Source organism: Dermochelys coriacea, chromosome 11, assembly GCF_009764565.3.
Source record: "Dermochelys coriacea isolate rDerCor1 chromosome 11, rDerCor1.pri.v4, whole genome shotgun sequence".
NCBI lineage: Eukaryota > Metazoa > Chordata > Testudines > Dermochelyidae > Dermochelys > Dermochelys coriacea.
In genome coordinates, this window is record NC_050078.2 from 69,471,631 (window position 1) to 69,490,594 (window position 18,964).

The following is an 18,964-nucleotide window of genomic DNA, read 5'->3' on the forward strand; positions in this document are numbered from 1 at the left end:
CCGGAGCATGAAAGCAGAGGTAGGCCAGAGTCACAGTCACAGGTGCACAAGAACAAATCCGCACAGACACACCCCTAGAACCTCGACCTGGGGTATTCTATCTGCTACCCAAGATCCATAAACCTAGAAATCCTGGACGCCCCATCATCTCAGGCATTGGCACCCTGACAGCAGGATTGTCTGGCTATGTAGACTCCCTCCTCAGGCCCTTCGTTACCAGCACTCCCAGCTATCTTTGAGACACCACTGACTTCCTGAGGAAACTACAATCCATTGGTGATCTTCCTAAAAACACCATCCTAGCCACTATGGATGTAGAAGCCTCTACACCAACATTCCACACAAAGATGGACTACAAGCCGTCAGGAACAGTATCCCCGATACTGTCACGGCTAACCTGGTGGCTGAACTTTGTGACTTTGTCCTCACCCATAACTATTTCACATTTGGGGACAATGTATACCTTCAAATCAGCGGCACTGCGATGGGTACCCGCATGGCCCCACAGTATGCCAACATTTTTATGGCTGACTTAGAACAACGCTTCCTCAGCTCTCGTCCCCTAATGCCCCTACTCTACTTGCGCTACATTGATGACATCTTCATCATCTGGACCCATGGAAAAGAAGCCCTTAAGGAATTCCACCATGATTTCAACAATTTCCATCCCACCATCAACCTCAGCCTGGACCAGTCCACACAAGAGATCCACTTCCTGGACATTACGGTGCTAATAAGCGATGGTCACATAAACACCACCCTATATCGGAAACCTACTGACCGCTATTCCTACCTACATGCCTCTAACTTTCATCCAGATCATACCACTCGATCCATTGTCTACAGCCAAGCTCTACAATATAACCGCATTTGCTCCAACCCCTCAGACAGAGACAAACACCTACAAGATCTCTATCATGAATTCCTACAACTGCAGTACCCACCTGCTGACGTGAAGAAACAGATTGACAGAGCCAGAAGAGTACCCAGAAGTCACCTACTACAGGACAGGCCCAACAAAGAAAATAACAGAACGCCACTAGCCATCACCTTCAGCCCCCAACTAAAACCTCTCCAACACATCATCAAGGATCTACAACTTATCCTGAAGAACGACCCATCACTCTCACAGATCTTGGGAGACAGGCCAGTCCTTGCTTACAGACAGCCCCCCAATCTGAAGCAAATACTCACCAGCAACCACACACCACACAACAGAACCACTAACCCAGGAACCTATCCTTGCAACAAAGCCCGTTGCCAACTCTGTCCACATATCTATTCAGGGGATACCGTCATAGGGCCTAATCACATCAGCCACACGATCAGAGGCTCGTTCACCTGCGCATCTACCAATGTGATATATGCCATCATGTGCCAGCAATGCCCCTCTGTCATGTACATTGGCCAAACTGGACAGTCTCTACGTAAAAGAATGAATGGACACAAATCAGACGTCAAGAATTATAACATTCAAAAACCAGTTGGAGAACACTTCAATCTCTCCGGTCACTCGATTACAGACCTAAGAGTGGCTATACTTCAACAAAAAAGCTTCAAAAACAGACTCCAACGAGAGACTGCTGAATTGGAATTAATTTGCAAACTGGATACAATTAACTTAGGCTTGAATAGAGACTGGGAATGGATGAGTCATTACACAAAGTAAAACTATTTCCCTATGTTATTTCTCCCCACCCACCCCACCCCCCACTGTTCCACAGATATTCTTGTTAACTGCTGGAATTAGCCTACCTTGTTGTCACCATGAAAGGTTTTCCTCCTTCCCCCCCCCCCCCCCCCCCGCTGCTGGTGATGGCTTATCTTAAGTGATCACTCTCCTTACAGTGTGTATGATAAACCCATTGTTTCATGTTCTCTGTGTGTGTATATAAATCTCCCCTCTGTTTTTTCCACCAAATGCGTCCGATGAAGTGAGCTGTAGCTCACAAAAGCTTATGCTCTAATAAATTTGTTAGTCTCTAAGGTGCCACAAGTACTCCTTTTCTTTTTGCGAATACAGACTAACACGGCTGCTACTCTGAAAGGTGTATGACCAGTGACTCAGCGCCAATTCTTCAAACCTGGCTGCATTTATGGTGTGTTCAAATCCCTCGTTTGCACTCACAACCAGGAGCTGCTTGTTCCATTGCCCAACTCCATGAGCAGGCTTAGGCAGGTAGTTCTGAACATTTGGCTCTAGAGGGCCTGTTGTTATTATTCCTATTCCAGTGGTGCCCAGCAGCCCTAGTCATGGGCCAGGACCCCCTTGTGCTAGGTGCTGTACAAACACAGAACCAAAAGGTTCTCCGCCCCCAGAGGATCATGTGGAGTTAATCAAATCTTAAAGCCTTGCCTCTCCTGGGATTTAGCCAGCAGTGTAGCTGCATTGCAGACTGCTAGTATAGGTACATTGACATCAGCACAGCGCAATTTGCACTGATGCAGCTTGCAAGCCAAGGTAAGCTGCCCCTGCACAATTCAAACTGCACTGCTGCAAAGAGTGTCTATGCTAAGAGCCAGGTCATAGGTGCTTCATATGCCCCCCCCCACCATGGTACCTGAGTGCCCCACAGTCATTAATGTACCCTTACCATACCCCTGTAAGGCAAGGCAGTGCTATTATTGCTGTTGTGCAGAGGGGAAACTGAGGCACAGAGTGTTTGACTACACAGCAGCTGGGTGGGAATCTCCCAGGCGAGGTAGACAGGGCTCAAGATAATGTGCTAAAAATGGCTGTGAGCAGGCACATTGCAGCTCCAGCAGACACTCAGGCTGGCCACCAAGCTCAAGCCCTCCCAGCCTTGAGCTTGGATGGTTAGCCTAAGCAGCAACATCCACACTACTATTTTTAGCACTCTAGCTCCATGCTGTCTGTCCAGTTGCCGTGTAGACATACCCAGATAGGCTAAACAACTTGCGCCAGGCCACACAATCTGTGGCAGAGAAGGGAGCTGAAGCCAGGTTTCCAAAGTCTCTAGCTAGCACCCTAACTACCAGGGTAACTATGCCAGTAGCTAAACAAAACCCAAAAAACCCCTCGCCCAGTGGCCCCTGGCCTAAAAACGCTGCTGCACAGTTTCTACCACAAGCTGTGTGAACCTGACTGAGGGACCTGTCCAAGTTAGTGTGTGTGGTGTGGGAGGGAGATGGGGCGGGGGGGAAAGCGGAAGCTGCACAAAAAGGGTAACATTTACAATGGATGCCAGAATTCTGACATCCTGATGACCAAAACAAGAATCAGTTAAATTGCAAGCCAAACAAACTTGTGGGGGAAAATCCTGAACAATATAAAAGAGAAAGCAAATTCATGCTGTCATATAAACATCAACTCAGATGAGCTGGGGGATCATCTACTGGGTGAAAAGGTTCTGGTTCATTGCCACTCCCCTGAGGTTATCTTCAGCACTGTCAGTCGTCTTGATTTTGTCGTGAGCCTTGCAATGCTTGCTGGTCTTCTTAAAACCCCAGCTTCTGGAATCAGGTGAGAATCTCACCTTTTTTTTTTTAAGTAAGTTCCTAGTTCCTTGTGGTTGAGGAGAAAACCTTGAAAATGTGACCTCTGAGCACTATAATGGCTCACAAACCATAAGACAAAGGGGACTATGGAATCCTAAAAGGGACTTTTTCAAAAGACGTAAAAAAGCGTGGGATCCTTTTGAGGCAAATAAGTCCAGATATATACAGCACATCACCCCTAACCTGACTAACAGTAACAGAAGGTAACTTTTCTTTGATGTCAGGAGTTTGAAAACCTTTATATATTATATTACTTAACCCACCAGTTGGCTTTTTCCGATCTCGCAAATCTCTGCCAAGAGATGTTTACAAATGTAGGATCTTGTATTCTGAAGGTTCCAAAAGTGTCTGCCATCTGCAGTAGAGTTCCGAAGATGGGTCATATCCTGCAGCCCTTCCTCATGGGAGTAGGAGCTGCAGGATCAGGTCCATGAGCCTTACCCAGATGTATAAATCCTGGATGACAACAAGAATTCCACCTCTGCAATCTAACTTCAAAGGCAATTTGGCATCTCCATGTGAAAAACTAACCCAAGTTTTGGTCTTTGCCATGTTGATCTCCTATAAATCTGCTGAGTTTTATACATACCCCAGTGTTATGGTTCACAATTAATAATCGGTGATGCTTTTGAGAACAAGACCTAGCTCTTTCGGTAGTGATGATATTAATAAGTCTAGGAAACGAACAGAAGTGGGGATTTTTCACTCTAGAATCCTGTTCTCTGTGCATAAAAGTTAAGTAATTTACCAGGTCGTAGATGAAGTTAGTCACCCAATAGCTTGTCACGCCGATGCCTGAAATATGCTGCAGTTGCTTAGCTTTGGTTTGATGTTCTTTCACCACATAAAGCACAAAGCTTGCTGTTGTGATGGAGTAGCCAATCAGGACAGACATTGAGACTAGGATATCAAGCAAGCTGCTGAGCCTGAGGAGAAAAGGGGAAGAAAGACAGAGTCAATGTTTGATCTCCCTGATTTAGAAGACAATATTCATAGCTTAAAAAAATCAAGGGCCTGATCCTGCCAACATTCCCTACTGGTTGTAGAGACCGCTCAGGGTAGCACACTCTATGGCTGGCAGAAAGGCTTTGCAGGGTGGGGGACTCTGACAGCAGATTGTTTGGAAAGGCAGAAAGAAAATATGTTATTGTCATTGCTGTGGCCGTGCTCCAAAACTGATGCTGTTTCTATAATGTCCCTACATTTATCAGGCCTTCTGGGAAGAAACTCAAAGGGAAATCAGTAGCGCTATAGATACGGGAGAGACAGTTTGCTTTTGTGAAAAGAGCAATTTGATCATTCAGAAAAAGTTATTGATCAGTTTAGATGTTTCATGATTTCCAGGCAGCTGTTTTGCTCCTATTGCCACTAAATGAATCAGAGCAGCAGGTATCAGCCAAATTAAACCGCTTACATGACTTGTTCTTTACTCTGTCCACCGGGATAGGGATGACTCACAATGGAAATACCTACAAAAAGAAGAGAAGCAGCTTGTAACATGTATGACGAAGTTCCTCATTAGGCCTGGAGGCTGGAAGTAATGCCAGCTACTGGTTATGGGAGGGCATCTGCCGGGGGGGGAGGGGGGAGTCGGGTTCTGCTCTCTGCCATTGATTCATGGTGTGATCTTGGGCAGAATTTTCACAATTGCCATCAACTATTTTGAGTGGCTCTTGCAGGTGCTAATTTGCAGGAGTGTTCAGTGCCTACAACTGCAGTCAATGGGAGCTGTGGATGCTCAGCAGCCCTGAAAAATCAAGTCCTGCCGTCTGAATTCAGCAAGGAAGCCAAGCATACGCCTTTAGCCAGATGACTCGTCCCTTTGACTTCAATAGGGCTACTCACCTACTTAAAGTTAGGCACGTACTTAAATACCTTGCTGAATTAGGGCCCATGAGCTTTAAGTTGGGTGGCCCAATGCTGAAGCACATAGAGGCCACATTTTAAAATCCTGGCCCTAATGTCTGTGTGCCTTGGTTTCCACATCTGTAGAAGGTGGATAGCACTCACCCACCTTTTATCCCTGGAAAGAACACCATCCTATGTTGGTACAAAGACTTATTTAATATGTCCGTTTCCAGTGACCCCATTCAGACTTGAGGTCCTCAGCTGAGAATTGCCTGACCCAGTGATTTCCAAGAGTGCTCAATCAAGCCTAGGGTCCTTTTTATCTGCAAAACCCTTGATACCATTAACTAAGCCTCAGTAACCTCTAGTGTGGTACTGTACACTGTAAGTCAGCATTATCCCCATTTCAAAGCATGGGAAGATAAGGGCAGAGAGATCGAGTGACACACCAAAGCCACCAGAGGAGTTGATATCAGAGTCAGGATTTTAACTCACCTGTTACAAGTCAGGTGCTCACTAGATCACTTGAACAGCCCTCTCCCTATTAGTACCACTATCACTAAGTATGTACTGAAGTGATAGGCAGCTCTTGTGATTCTAGGACATACTTTTGCTCATTTTTGATGAGCTGCCCCATATCTGATAAGTATTATCTTGGATAACCCAGTGTGGAATCATCTTTCACATTCTCCACTGGGTCTCCAGCCTTTCAGCAGACACGGGAATAAGCTTCAGATAACACTGTTTGCAGTTAGGAAGGCAATCAGTATATTTTCTGATGAGAAAGTTTAAACTGAACAGTTCTGTCACGTGAAGCGAAAAAAAAGCACCTGGACCAAAAGAAACAGCCATCCTACAGATATTGGCCTGACAATTGGTTTTAGCCCTGTGAGAAACGCAGGTCTTTCCCAATCAGATTCACAAAATCAGGTCTGTGACAATCAAATGGCAGTGGGTGGCAGGAATTCTCTTACCATTATATGGCATTCAGAGATCTGCCAAAATGTTTGGTTTACACACTTCCCTTCCAAAGCCAGCATCTAGCCCTCAGTATGGGTTATATCACATATGAATGGCTTTTTCTCTGTTTAGAAGCAATGAGAATCTATTTATCTACTGCACTGAGATAAAAAATATTCCAGCAGTGCAAGGACAATCATAAATGGATTAGAACCCACCACCTTACCAAAGTCTATGGCCATTATTCTCACTTATTCTAAGACTCCTTTTACACTAGCAGAGTGCTGTAAAGGTGCTTTGGGATCAATCAGAAAAGGCCCTGTATTACTGCAGACCTATATTCTCCATATAGAACAGCCTACAGGTTAATAGCCTGTTTTGAGAGAAGAATGTCCAGTTCCTCTGGGAGAAAAACATTTGTCACATGCTAAATTAGCCACTAGGGGGAGCCCCGTGAATAGATTAGAAACACTGATGCTGGGAATGAAAAGTTAATTGACATGTTTTAATAAGAGCTGTAGAGTTCGTGGAAAGGTTATTTCTTTGGCCAAATCATGCTCAGATTCATGCCAGAGGTAGTCACTTTTTTTTTTAATTTGTATGAAGGAGAAAAATTATAAAGAGTTCTCCTTTCTCTTTCTCCATAACATGTACATTTACTTGTTTTCATGATTACTGATTTTGAGTGAACATATTTGTCCAAAATCCACAAAAGAATCAGCTTGATGAAACACTTGTGATTGCCACAGTAATGTCTTCAGAGGCCTGATCCAGTCATAATAAGACACCAGGCCTGATTCTCCACTGCTTTGCACCCCGAGTTGTCATTTACACCTGTGCACAGTAAGAGCAAAGCTGATGCAAAACATTTCCATCCTATCTGGCAGCATTTAACACTCAAGTTGTAGTGGTGTCAATGGCCATGCAGGCGGGGAATTGGCAGGCCATTCTTTCCATGTTTCTTTCTTAGGCCGTGCAGTGGTGGAAGCTGCTCTTGGTTTCCAAGGAGAAGAGGACTCAACATAGCTGCAGAATGTCGCTTTATACATTCTACAGCCTCCCTGCTCTAGGATGGGAGCTGTGCCCTTGATGAGCCATCTGTAGCATCAGCCCCTGGCAAATACTATTTTGTGGGGATGGATTTTGATTGGTCTCGTTACAGCTTCTTTTCTATAGACTTCTGCAGCATAATACAATAAAAAGAGGGATGCCACTGAACCCCAGTGGATCAGTTCCAATTTCCAGTGAAGTTCTATGAAAGAGGGGACCAGCTTCCATGACTTTTTGGACCTGGAAGAGGCTAAGCTAATATTTTCAAACTTTAAATGCCTGAAATTATGCAACTAAATCCATATTTAGGCACTGAAGTGGCCTGATTCTCAGAGTGTGCTGGAAAAAACCCCACAGTTGCCGTTAAATTCAAAAGGAGCTGAGAGTACTCAATGCCCCTGAAAATCAGGCACCTTCCAATTCAGTGCCTAAATTTATAATGCTGTATAAAGATGTTGGCCTCCATTTTATGTGCTCTATTCAGTCTGTATCATTGAAACACATGGAATGGTGCAATTTGGTCTGTAGTTCATTTTAAGGAAAACAAAAGCGGTGTCATTCGAGAGCAATATTTTTCTTGAGGGATTCAATGTGAGTCTCCAGTTGCTAATAATGATGTACAAACAACTAGAATATGTTTTCCTTCTGTAAAAAAAAAAAGGTGATCCAGTCTGACTAATCTGTTAATGTAGCAGAATAAAGCCATTTTTCCTTCACTGCAGCTTAGGCTAGAAGTCAAAATTTCCATTTCAATACTTCTTTGGGGCGGGAGGGAGGGGTGTGGAGAAAAGGAAGCCCAGTATACATAAGTCGAAAGCTATTATGATTTGCTTGGTGACAGGGCAAAAAGCTCCTTTTATGTGTTTCTTTTTTTAAATATATGAAGTTTAAGTCAAACCTCAAAAGCAGGATTGGCACTTCTTTCAAGTTGCTGAAATGACTGTGCTTTTATCTGGCCACTTCAATGGTTCTTAAACTGTCATTTATTTGTCACAGCAACAAATGGCTTTCCGCCGCCAGTAAACTACTGCAGAGAAGGGTCTCTTCAGTTGTATTTCAGACCAGTTTATACAAGTCCTGTTAAGCTTTACTCATCAGTTCATTTATTTTTCCTGTACTGAGTACAGGTTCCTTAGAGGGACCTGGGAATTATCAATCTGGTCATTTGTTATCATTCATTTGTTTCCAAGGACACCCAGAACTTGCTAGATGCAGTGAAAACTTTAGAGCTGTTCAAAAATATTCCAACAGAACATATTTCCATCAAAAATGTCATTTTGTCAAACTTGAAACTTTCCATGGGAATGTGTCAACCTCGTTGAAATTTTGTTTCAGCGGGAAAAAAGTCTGAAACAAAGGTCAAATTTACCAGACGGGAAGGTTTCAATTTTTTTCATTTCAAAGCGACTTTTTGTTTGAAACTTTATTTCATATGATAAATTTTAACATAATTTAAAATAAAAAAGTCAAAATCAGAACAAAGTATTTCAATTGACCTGATATTAATTTTTTTTTCAAAAATTGTGTTGGAAAAGTTCATCTCACAGGAAATTTTTTTGTTTGTTTCATTATAATCCAGAATGAAATGTTAGAATTTCCCCGGAACGGGCATTCTGAGGTTTGACCTGCTCTAACAAACATAAAAGGCCATCTCCAGAAAGCTTGGGGACAGATTAGGAAAAAATGGCTCTCCGAGCAGAAGAGTGGTTTGAGAAATATGCTTCAACTGTCCTCCATTTTGAAGGACGTCACTCATTTTAGTCCCCAAGTTACCTGTTTTCCACATATATGCGGCATGCCCTTACTTTTAGTGTTGAAAATTATTTAAACCAGAAATAAAGCATGGTGACGCTGGGGTGGCAGATATTTGTTCATGTTAAAGGGAAAGATCCTGCAGCACTTTGGGTTTCCTTCTCAAATAAGTTTTGCATCCCTCATTTAGGGTCTCACCCCATGTCCCATGCTGGGGCCTTGGCATGTTGAAAGGTACGTTTGTGGGGGACCCTCTGACTGTGTTTGCCCATTCCCACTCATGGCACAGACCACTCTATTTTGGATAAGGCTTGATCAGAAGGCACTACTGGTGGAATACTCAGCTCAGTTTGAGTAGCTCACTGATGATTGGGTAGGGGAATCTTCCCCAGCATACCACCACACTCCTCTCCATGGCCAGGATTCACCCCTTGACAACTAAATTGGTCAGGGACATTCCTGCTGGGGAGATGGCCTGTGACTCTGTGCCATACTGCAGCAGCAGAGAGGAGCTGGAGCCCATCTGTATTTTAGAAAGAGGGCTGCCAGCTGGCCCCTTCCCACTTGGGGATTTGCTCCCACACTGAGTGTGAAATAGCTGGGCTCCGCTGACCCGAGAGGGCGGTGTTGCAGGTATGGTGGAGGTTGCTGTGGGGCCGGGGAGTTGGTTTTGCTTGGCGAGAAGATGAGTGCTAAGGGAGTTTGCCATGTGAACGCTGGCTAGTGATTAATATGTGGTGATGGGGAAAGAAACCTGTGCAGATGTTTTGCCTTTCTGTTTAGGATTATATTAGATTGTAAGCCCCTTGGGGACGAGGCCATCTTTTTGTGCTGCGTTTGTACAGCACCTAGTACAATGGAGCCCTAGTCTCTGGCTCCTATGCGCTGTGTTAACACACATAATACATTGTTATAATAGTAATCATGTTTTTAATTATTGTCAAGGAGGCCTAGAGCTTCAAACAGGCCTTCCTTCTCTGTTGGATTTACCTTTCAATTCATCCATAAATAAAGAGCTTTATGTTGACAAGCCAAATGACTTTCCGGCCAGTTTCCCCTGAGTGTGATCCTTTAGCAGGAACACAAGCTGTCTGACATGAGAGAGGCCAGGAGAGACTAGAATGTGGCAGAATGGCTGGTGTTTGCTGAAGCAAGTCACTTGATAGATGAGTTCTGAACTCTTGTCAGGCCCCATAATCGAATATAAGACTTTCTACTCTCTCACTCTATAGATGACCGGCAGTATTGACACTAGGCATATTTTACTGGAATAGCAATACGGTTATGCTTTATTGGCAAAGTGCTCCTACTGTGGATATAGCTATCTCAACAAATCAGCACTTTGACCAAAGTAGTAAAGCCCCACCCCATGAGTGGAACAAGCTATACACTGGTAAAAACACCTCTTTGTTAACAATGAGAGCAATACAGAGTATGCTAGTAAAAGTCTGTAGTGTAGACCTGGCCATAGGCAAACACACACACGCACAAACCAGTATGCCTGAATTACACATGTAATGAGGATGGAACAAATAGTGCAGTAGAGTATGAAGGTTTATCAGCATGAATTTGGGACACTGCATGGCATCAGTAAGGCAAAGCTAAGCAGGTCATTCCAAATGAACGCTGATAAACCTTTATGCTCCACTTCACCACCCTGCATTCGGTGTATACCACATGTTGCAGACAAATGACTTCAAGGGTGTGTGAGAATATGTTTGTATCCCTCCCCACAACGTATACACCTGTAAAATAAAATGCTTTAATTACCACAAGTCCAACAATGGACAGCTCAGAGGGAGAAAAACATTAAATCTAACACTCCACTGGAAGCAACCTAAAGTAGCCTTTCTTTGCATAGAAATGTCACATCTTTACAGTCAGCTATCTCGATGATGAGGTGGAAGTCAATACTAGGCAGAAGTCCTTGTTGCTTGTGGGAGAAGGAAAGCCTATTTTTAAGGTTTTACCTTGTCCCCTCTCCTGTTTCTAGAAACAGACATGTGAAATATTGACACTCTTTAAAGGAAAGTGAATTGAATCAACATTAGCAGACATGGCCCCATTGAAGTCAATGGACGTTTCACCACTGACTTTAGTCGGGCCAGGATTTCATCCAGGGGATAAATTTCCTTCTAGTTTAAATGGGCACAGCTCCATTTTACACCAGGAGTGAATCTGGCCCACCCACTATTGTCTTCTGTCTGCAGGTAGAGAACTGGGCCCCCCTCACATGGGGCAGCATGAGCTGTGTCAAGGATTGGTTAGCACCTACCATATTTGGAAGACTCGTTTTTTGGCATGTTCGCTCGAAGAATGAAGTTGTTGAGGCTGTTGAGGTAGGCTGGAAGGCTGTGATACCCCTCTGGATTATACCACACCTGTACCCCATTGGGAAACAAAAACAATAGGCAGAAAATCATTACCAAGAACATTGAATTATAACATTCAAAAACCAGTTGGAGAACACTTCAATCTCTCCGGTCACTCGATTACAGACCTGAGGGTGGCTATCCTTCAACAAAAAAAACTTCAAAAAAAGACTCCAACGAGAGACTGCTGAATTGGAATTAATTTGCAAATTGGATACAATTAACTTAGGCTTGAATAGAGACTGGGAATGGATGAGTCATTACACAAAGTAAAACTATTTCCCCATGTTATCTCTGCCCCCCACCCCACCCCCCACTGTTCCTCAGATGTTCTTGTTAACTGCTGGAATTAGCCTACCTTGCTTGTCACCATGAAAGGTTTTCCTCCTTCCCCCCCCCCCCCCCGCTACTGGTGATGGCTCATCTTAAGTGATCACTCTCCTTACAGTGTGTATGATAAAACCCATTGTTTCATGTTCTCTGTCTGTGTATATAAATCTCCCCACTGTATTTTCCACCAAATGCATCCGATGAACTGAGCTGTAGCTCATGAAAGCTTATGCTCAAATAAATTTGTTAGTCTCTAAGGTACCACAAGCACTCCTTTTCTTTTTGCGAATACAGACTTACACGGCTGCTACTCTGAAACCATTACCAAGAACATTGGTTTCTTCTATTTGGACAAATGAATGCATCCGTAACTCATACTTAAAAACAGTAGCAGTAAAAACATTTGCTGAAGCTGGGCCATCTACAAATTAAGGGTCAGTGACCCAAGCATGCAAGATTCTGAGTGCGTTAGCCCGGATCCTACAATGTGCCTAACCCTGTGACTAGCCCCTTCGACTTCTATAAGATCTAGTTCAGTTGCCTTCAGATAGATAAGAAAGATGCGTCCGCTGCTAATGGTTTGTGTTAATGGTGCCTGGGGCATTAAGTGTACTGACACTTTGCTTTTCCACAATAGGTGCTTTTGCTTTTCAGCAATGTCAGTGGCTGGTATTTTCAAAGAGGCCTATTTAAGTGAAGTGCCGACTGGGCACCTAATTGTTCCAGGGTAGAAAACACTGGGAAAATGGCACCTTGTTATTTAACAGCTATGCCCCCTGGGATAAATTCTGCTTTCACTTACACTGGCATAAATCCAGAGGAATTGAAGGGAGAACAGAATATGGAATACACACTTTGTGTATTACATGTTCTATCTGCTTATGTTAGCGACACATGTATGTTTTTTACTTCCATTAGCCCTGCAGAGCCAATGCTGCTATGGGAAAAGGGAGCTGGCTTGTGCACTATCACCAGAACTGTTAACAAGGGCCCAGATCCCGAAGTGAGCTCTGTACAGACCCACAACAACTTCAGGTGTTCATCTATGGAGGGCTCGGTGTAGGATGGCTGCCAACATTCCAACTGCAGAGTCTTTTACCTAGAGATGGTGCCCCTTTCTACTCCTAAAACCCTACAAAAAAACAGCCAAACATAAAAAACCCACCACCTTTACCCCTAGCAGAGTTTTCACCCTGAAAATGAGACATGCCAGAGACTCCATGAAGTCCACTAAGGACTTTGCTCTTGATTTTACATGGAAGGTGCCCAGACATCCTGGAGATGGGCAGTAAGATCAGTGCACATCTCAACTGCACTTGATCTACAGCTGAATTGGGGCTTTTGGGGTTGTTGAATGACCCAGCCTGGCTTGTCTCATCTTACATTTAGATTGTAAACTCTTTGGGAGTCTTTGCCCAGGCCAATGAGATTCCAATACCTGACTGGGGTCTTAAAGTGTTACCACAAGACGAATAACAACAAACAGCACTAACTCTCAGATTGCCAGCTCCGGCTGATTGACTGGCAGTTAAATAAAAGCACCTTTTTACCAGCAAGCAGAGCAGGTTTCCTCTGAAAGTTACTGAGACAATAAACAATGTAACCGCACAATTCCATTTTGTATGAAGCCACATCTCAAAGCAGAACTGTGCTTGAAGGAACACTGCCCTGGCTATGAGGATGTACATGATTTTACCAGATCTTGACAGTTCTCATACTGTGCCTCTTTTATTTCAGAGTCCAATATGGATTTTTTATGCCGATTTATACTTGTTACAATGTTTTTGCAGAGATGAGAAAGTGCAATGGGTAAATCCAAGTGCACTAAAGAAATAAACCGGCTGCAGTGAGGGTCCATCCCGTTCCCTCAAAGGGCAGATGGTGTTGTTAGCGTGGCTTTGCCACTCATCAGTAGGTAGGAAAGAATACAACTAGTAATACCCATAATGACTAAGAGAGGGAAGATGGAGAAAAGAGAAGACAGGGACAAGCAAAATAAGGGAAGGAAACAGATATTTTTTAGTTCGTTGGCCCAAGCAAGCTGCCGATTTCGGGATGGATTGACCACCTGCATACAAACCAGAAAAGATTACTGTATTTTCTGAAATAGCCCAATATTCAGTTGGTCTTCTCTATCTTGCTACATTGAAAAACAAGCATCCCTATGACTAAGTACAAATGACTCTGCACTGCCACCCAGATTGTGCCCCCTTTACTCACACTGGTGAGCAGTTACTCACCCAGTGAGGAGTCTATGGGCCTATTCACATGAGCTCCCTGATGGACTTAAGAGAGACACATCTGGCACTCTGTTAGGTAATATTCTAGGAGGCAGGGCATTTGTTATCTGTAGCAATACTTGAGTTAAAAGAACGAACACAGTTGCATTCGTAATGCCAGACCTCTAGCACAGTAGCTAGAGCAGTTCAAGTGAAGGCCAAACAAGGCTTTTTAATATGAGACGTGGAAAGATTGCATAGGAGTTTGATTGATGCCCAGGGTAGAGCTGAGGGGAGAAGTGTGTACACTGGGCAAAGCCCAGGGACTGCTTCTGTTACTGGAAGGAGAAACCCCAACTCGCCCTCATAACAGATGGTGGGTGAACAGTCTAGAACTGAATCCCTATGCCTGACCAGCACTGCTAGATGGCAAGATATAATGGCTTAGGCAGCACTGAAAGACCCTTCTAGAGGGCACTCTCGCTGTCATTCTGGATCCCCTTGGGTGCACCTTCTGTGCTGCTCCCCTGGCGGAGAGGATGCAGAGTGAGGGAAAGGGGTGGAGGTGGGAGGAGAGGACAGGAGTCCTGGCGAGGCCAGGCTAGGTGAGCCATTACTAGAGCAAAGCAGCAACGGCTGGGGAGAGTGAGAGCTTGTGAAAGTGAAGAGCTGGGCTCTGGGTGGTGCAGGTCCTGGATGCAGCAAGAGTAACAGAGTTAGGGGGAGCTCAGGGGTACAGTGTCCCTCACTTCACCAGTGGAGATGAATCCAGTATTTCAATTTCTTTTTCCCTCCTTAATTCTCTATGTATTTCCTTAGTGTTAATGGTAATCTAGAAGAGTTCTGTGCTTACTCAGTAATGCTCCTAAAACACACAAGGACATTAATCTTGCTTCACCTTCATTTAGCAATGGACGTTTCAGGTGCCTGTCCACTCGGCACTGCCTTTACAGCTGCATTGCAGCAGGAGTCATTCATTACCTTAGTTAGCGTTCTGTTTGCAGGCACTGGGCGTATATCAAACTTGAGGTCAGTAGTCAAAGGCAACCCAAAGCTCCAGCCGCCATATCTGCATGATAAACAATACAGCAAAATGCATTACTGTCATTGGAAAGAGGCCAGGCTAGATCCTCGGCCGGTGTGAAGCAGCATTAGTTCCGCGGAAGTCACTGGAGGTGCGACAATTTCTCATGGGGCCTCCAGGCACTACACAACGAATGATCATCACAGGGGCCACCCTGGATTCACACAGGTGCAGGTGAGAACAGGATTTGGGCTTGTGTTTGTAGTGTGGCCCAGTTAACATGGCTGCAGGAGTCTTTACTTTTGAAAAGCAAGTAAACAGATAACAATTCAGCTAAGTCCTGATCTGTGTCGACGGACACGATTCTGAAATGTATTTTGGTTCCTGCAGAGTCAAGCTATCTTTCTACCCTCTTTAGTGGTACAATTCCACATTTGTGGAAGATTTGCATGGAAGATGAACAGTTCCCTTTCAGTCAGTACGGAGAGTACTTTCCCTTGACTTATTTAACTGTACATTTATTTTTGCACCTTAGCATTTTACACACACAAACCCAGCTTGTGCTATACAGCACCAGCTAGCATAAGGCCTGGTTTTGCTGGTTTATGCATGTACTTAATCTTAACTTCAGTGGACTGAAGCACGCATTTTAAAGTGAAGCACCCACTTAGATACTGTGTGCACCCAAACTCTGATTCAACAATCTCTGTACAAGGCTTGCTTAACTGGGTATTCTGCCAGATTTCTTTCCTTAAGTTTCTAGATTGGATAAAGGCTTTTCTTCAAAATCTATCAGAGTAAAGGGGGGTGGGGGGTTGCCCATTACAGCTGCACCTTTCAGTAGTTTTGCATACGCTGTACGATATAACTTAGCAGAGTGCTCAGTGCAAACAACAGGGAGTCCCACCACACATTAAAGTAACCACCTTGTGCTTATCCCAATAAGCAACGTGAGAAATGAATATAAATACGCTGCTTTCCTAAAGGAGAATCAAACACGTAAGAAGCCACTGACCGGTGATACACAGGACAAAGAGAAAGAGAAGAAATAGTTGTATGCTCGACCTTTTCTGGAGGAAATCTTTGGCAGTTGCTAGAAGGTACGTTTCCACATCATGCCCAGTAAGATTATAAATCATCCGAGAGGAAAAAGTTCTTTTGTGAGGTGGGGAGAAGTCAATCTTTGGACAAGTCTGAAAACAAGTTTTAAAAATTGTTCCTTTAATTAAAAACATCACAAAGCAAAGTTTACATTTTCCCCTCCAAGGGTCAATTCTTCACAAAGACAGGAGTCCGGTGCTCTGTAGTGTTGGGACATACATTCTGATTAGTGCCCCAATTCAGCAAAACCCTTACACATGTGCCTTAGTTTAAGCACAGGCTTAAGTCCACCCCTATTCAGCTAAGCTCATGCTGAAGTGCCGTTGAAATCAATGAGATCTGGACATGTGCTTAAATCTAAGTATATTCTTACATGTTTTCCTGAATTGAGGCCTAGCACAGTTATCAGGACCTCAGAATTACTGTGGTTCAGACAAGTATCCACACCATTTGGGTGTTTATCTGTAGGGCCCCCATCTCCAAGCATCTCCCCCTGCAATGGGTTCTCCGTCCCTTGTTGTCACCCATATTCTGTAGATACCCATGCCATGCAAATAAACAAATAATAGGTAATAATAATGATAATGTATAAGACAAGGCCCAGTAAAAATGGCTGGATCCAAACTTCTGCACAAAGTTTACATTCTTGATGGCAAATGCCAATAATAGGGTACTTTCATCTAAGGAGAATATTCTAATGAATGCAATTATCTAACAAATGCAGATGACAATAAACTGGGAGGAGAGGTAGATACGCTGGAGGGTAGGGATAGGATACAGAGGGACCTAGACAAACTAGAGGATTGGGCCAAAAGAAATCTGATGACGTTCAACAAGGACAAGTGCAGAGTCCAGCACTTAGGACGGAAGAATCCCATGCACCGCTACAGACTAGGGACCAAATGGCTAGGCAGTAGCTCTGCAGAAAAGGACCTAGGGGTTACATTGGATGAGAAGCTGGATATGAGTCAACAGTGTGCCCTTGTTGCCAAGAAGGCCAATGGCATTTTGGGCTGTATAAGTAGGGGCATTGCCAGCAGACCGAGGGACGTGGTCGTTCCCCTCTATTCGACATTGGTGAGGCCTCATCTGGAGGCCTGTGTCCCGTTTTGGGCCCCACACTACAAGAAGGATGTGGAAAAATTGGAAAACTTCCAGCAGAGGGCAACAAAAATTATTAGGGGACTGAAACACATGACTTATGAGGAGAGGCTGAGGGAACTGGGATTGTTTAGTCTGCAGAAGAGAAGAATGAGGGGGGATTTGATAGCTGCTTTCAACTACCTGAAAGGGGGCTCCAAAGAGGATGGATCTAGACTGTTCTCAGTGGTACCAGACGACAGAACGAGGAGTAATGGTCTCAACTTGCAGTGGGGGAGGTTTAGGTTGGATATTAGGAAAAACTTTTTCACTAGGAGGGTGGTGAAACACTGGAATGCATTACCTAGGGAGGTGGTGGAATCTCCTTCCTTTGAGGTTTTTAAGGTCAGGCTTGACAAAGTCCTGGCTGGGATGATTTAGTTGGGTATTGGTCCTGCTTTGAGCAGGGGGTTGGACTAGATGACATCCTGAGGTCCCTTCCAAACCTGATATTCTATGATTCTATGATTCTATCCTCTTGAATACACGCTCACCTCTGTTAAATGGGTCCATCATGCAACACTGAAGAATATCTTTAAAACCTTTTCCACAGGAGGTAGGTAAATTCAGAAGCCAGCCCAAACAGTGTGTGACTGTCCTTCAGAGCATGGTATTTAATCCCCCTGCTCTGGCCAAAATTTTCTAAGTGAATTCAGTGCTTGTCAAGGGTGCTAAATTGACATCCCTGGAGAATGAAGTCTTCTGTTCACCTACAGATCAGATCCAAAACATGGAAGCAGCGATTCCTTCCCCATCATCACCACTCCTCAACAATGTGCCTCTACCCTGATCTAGAGCAATGTTTCTAGACCTCAGGTATCAGATCCTGAGTTAGTGTAAACTGACATAGCTACTCCAGTTGGCACTAATTGAGGATCTGGCCCAACAGGTTAGTTCACCCTCTGTGTCTAGTCAGCCCATGACTTCTCTGGTTAGACTAGCTACAAGGGTGCCATTTAATGCCAGCTATGATGGTAGTATCACGTGTCGGCAGCATGGTCCAGTGCCCAGGGCACTGTACTGAGACTCAGAAGGCCTGGGTTCCTTCACATCCCTGTGCCTCCGATTTGTGGAGTTTAAAGCCAGAAAGGATCATATCACCTCGTCAGACCTATTTCTCCTCCATCCTTTGTCCATTTAGGTCCCGTTCCTGCAAACACATTGAAATCATTGGGGCTACTTGCGGTAGGAGAGCTAAACACACGCATAAATGTTTGCCGGAGTGGGGCCTTGGGCAGAAAACTCACTGGGACAGCCTCTCACTACGTTTGTGCATCATGCCCAGCACAAGGAGACTCTCATCCCAGTTAGGGCCTCTAGGAGCTACTTACTGTAACACAAGCTAGGATGAATCTGAAGCAGTGACCTGGCGGTAATGAGTCCCCAGTCACAATGCCAGGCCTGTGAGCCATCCCACAAGATAGTTTCTCCAGCATACTAGGTACCTCTTAAGTGTTTTAAATTTACTCTCCCCATTAAGGTTTAACTTTACCTGGCTGCTGGCTGTGCAGTTGCATGCAGAATATCTAGTACTCTGGTTTCCATGGAATACCCACTGGCCAAGCATGCTGTCGTTCAAACACACCCTGAAAATGAGCACACATTACCCTGAGGTTTTCTGTATACCGGCAAGCCAGTGACATGTAATT

At 44.3% G+C, this 18,964-nt stretch overlaps 1 protein-coding gene across 1 annotated transcript in view; it reads right to left on the bottom strand.

Moving 5' to 3' along the window:
- ABCA12 (ATP binding cassette subfamily A member 12) overlaps nt 1–18,964 on the bottom strand; it is a 129,294-nt gene that overhangs the window by 17,604 nt on the left and 92,726 nt on the right. Inside the window, exons 34-39 of the mRNA XM_038421754.2 lie at nt 18,808–18,901; nt 16,140–16,267; nt 15,032–15,119; nt 11,405–11,510; nt 4,934–4,988; nt 4,268–4,445 (exon numbers count right to left, since the gene is read on the bottom strand). Coding sequence (XP_038277682.2) covers nt 4,268–4,445; nt 4,934–4,988; nt 11,405–11,510; nt 15,032–15,119; nt 16,140–16,267; nt 18,808–18,901 — 649 coding nt within the window. The remainder of the gene's footprint in view (nt 1–4,267; nt 4,446–4,933; nt 4,989–11,404; nt 11,511–15,031; nt 15,120–16,139; nt 16,268–18,807; nt 18,902–18,964) is intronic.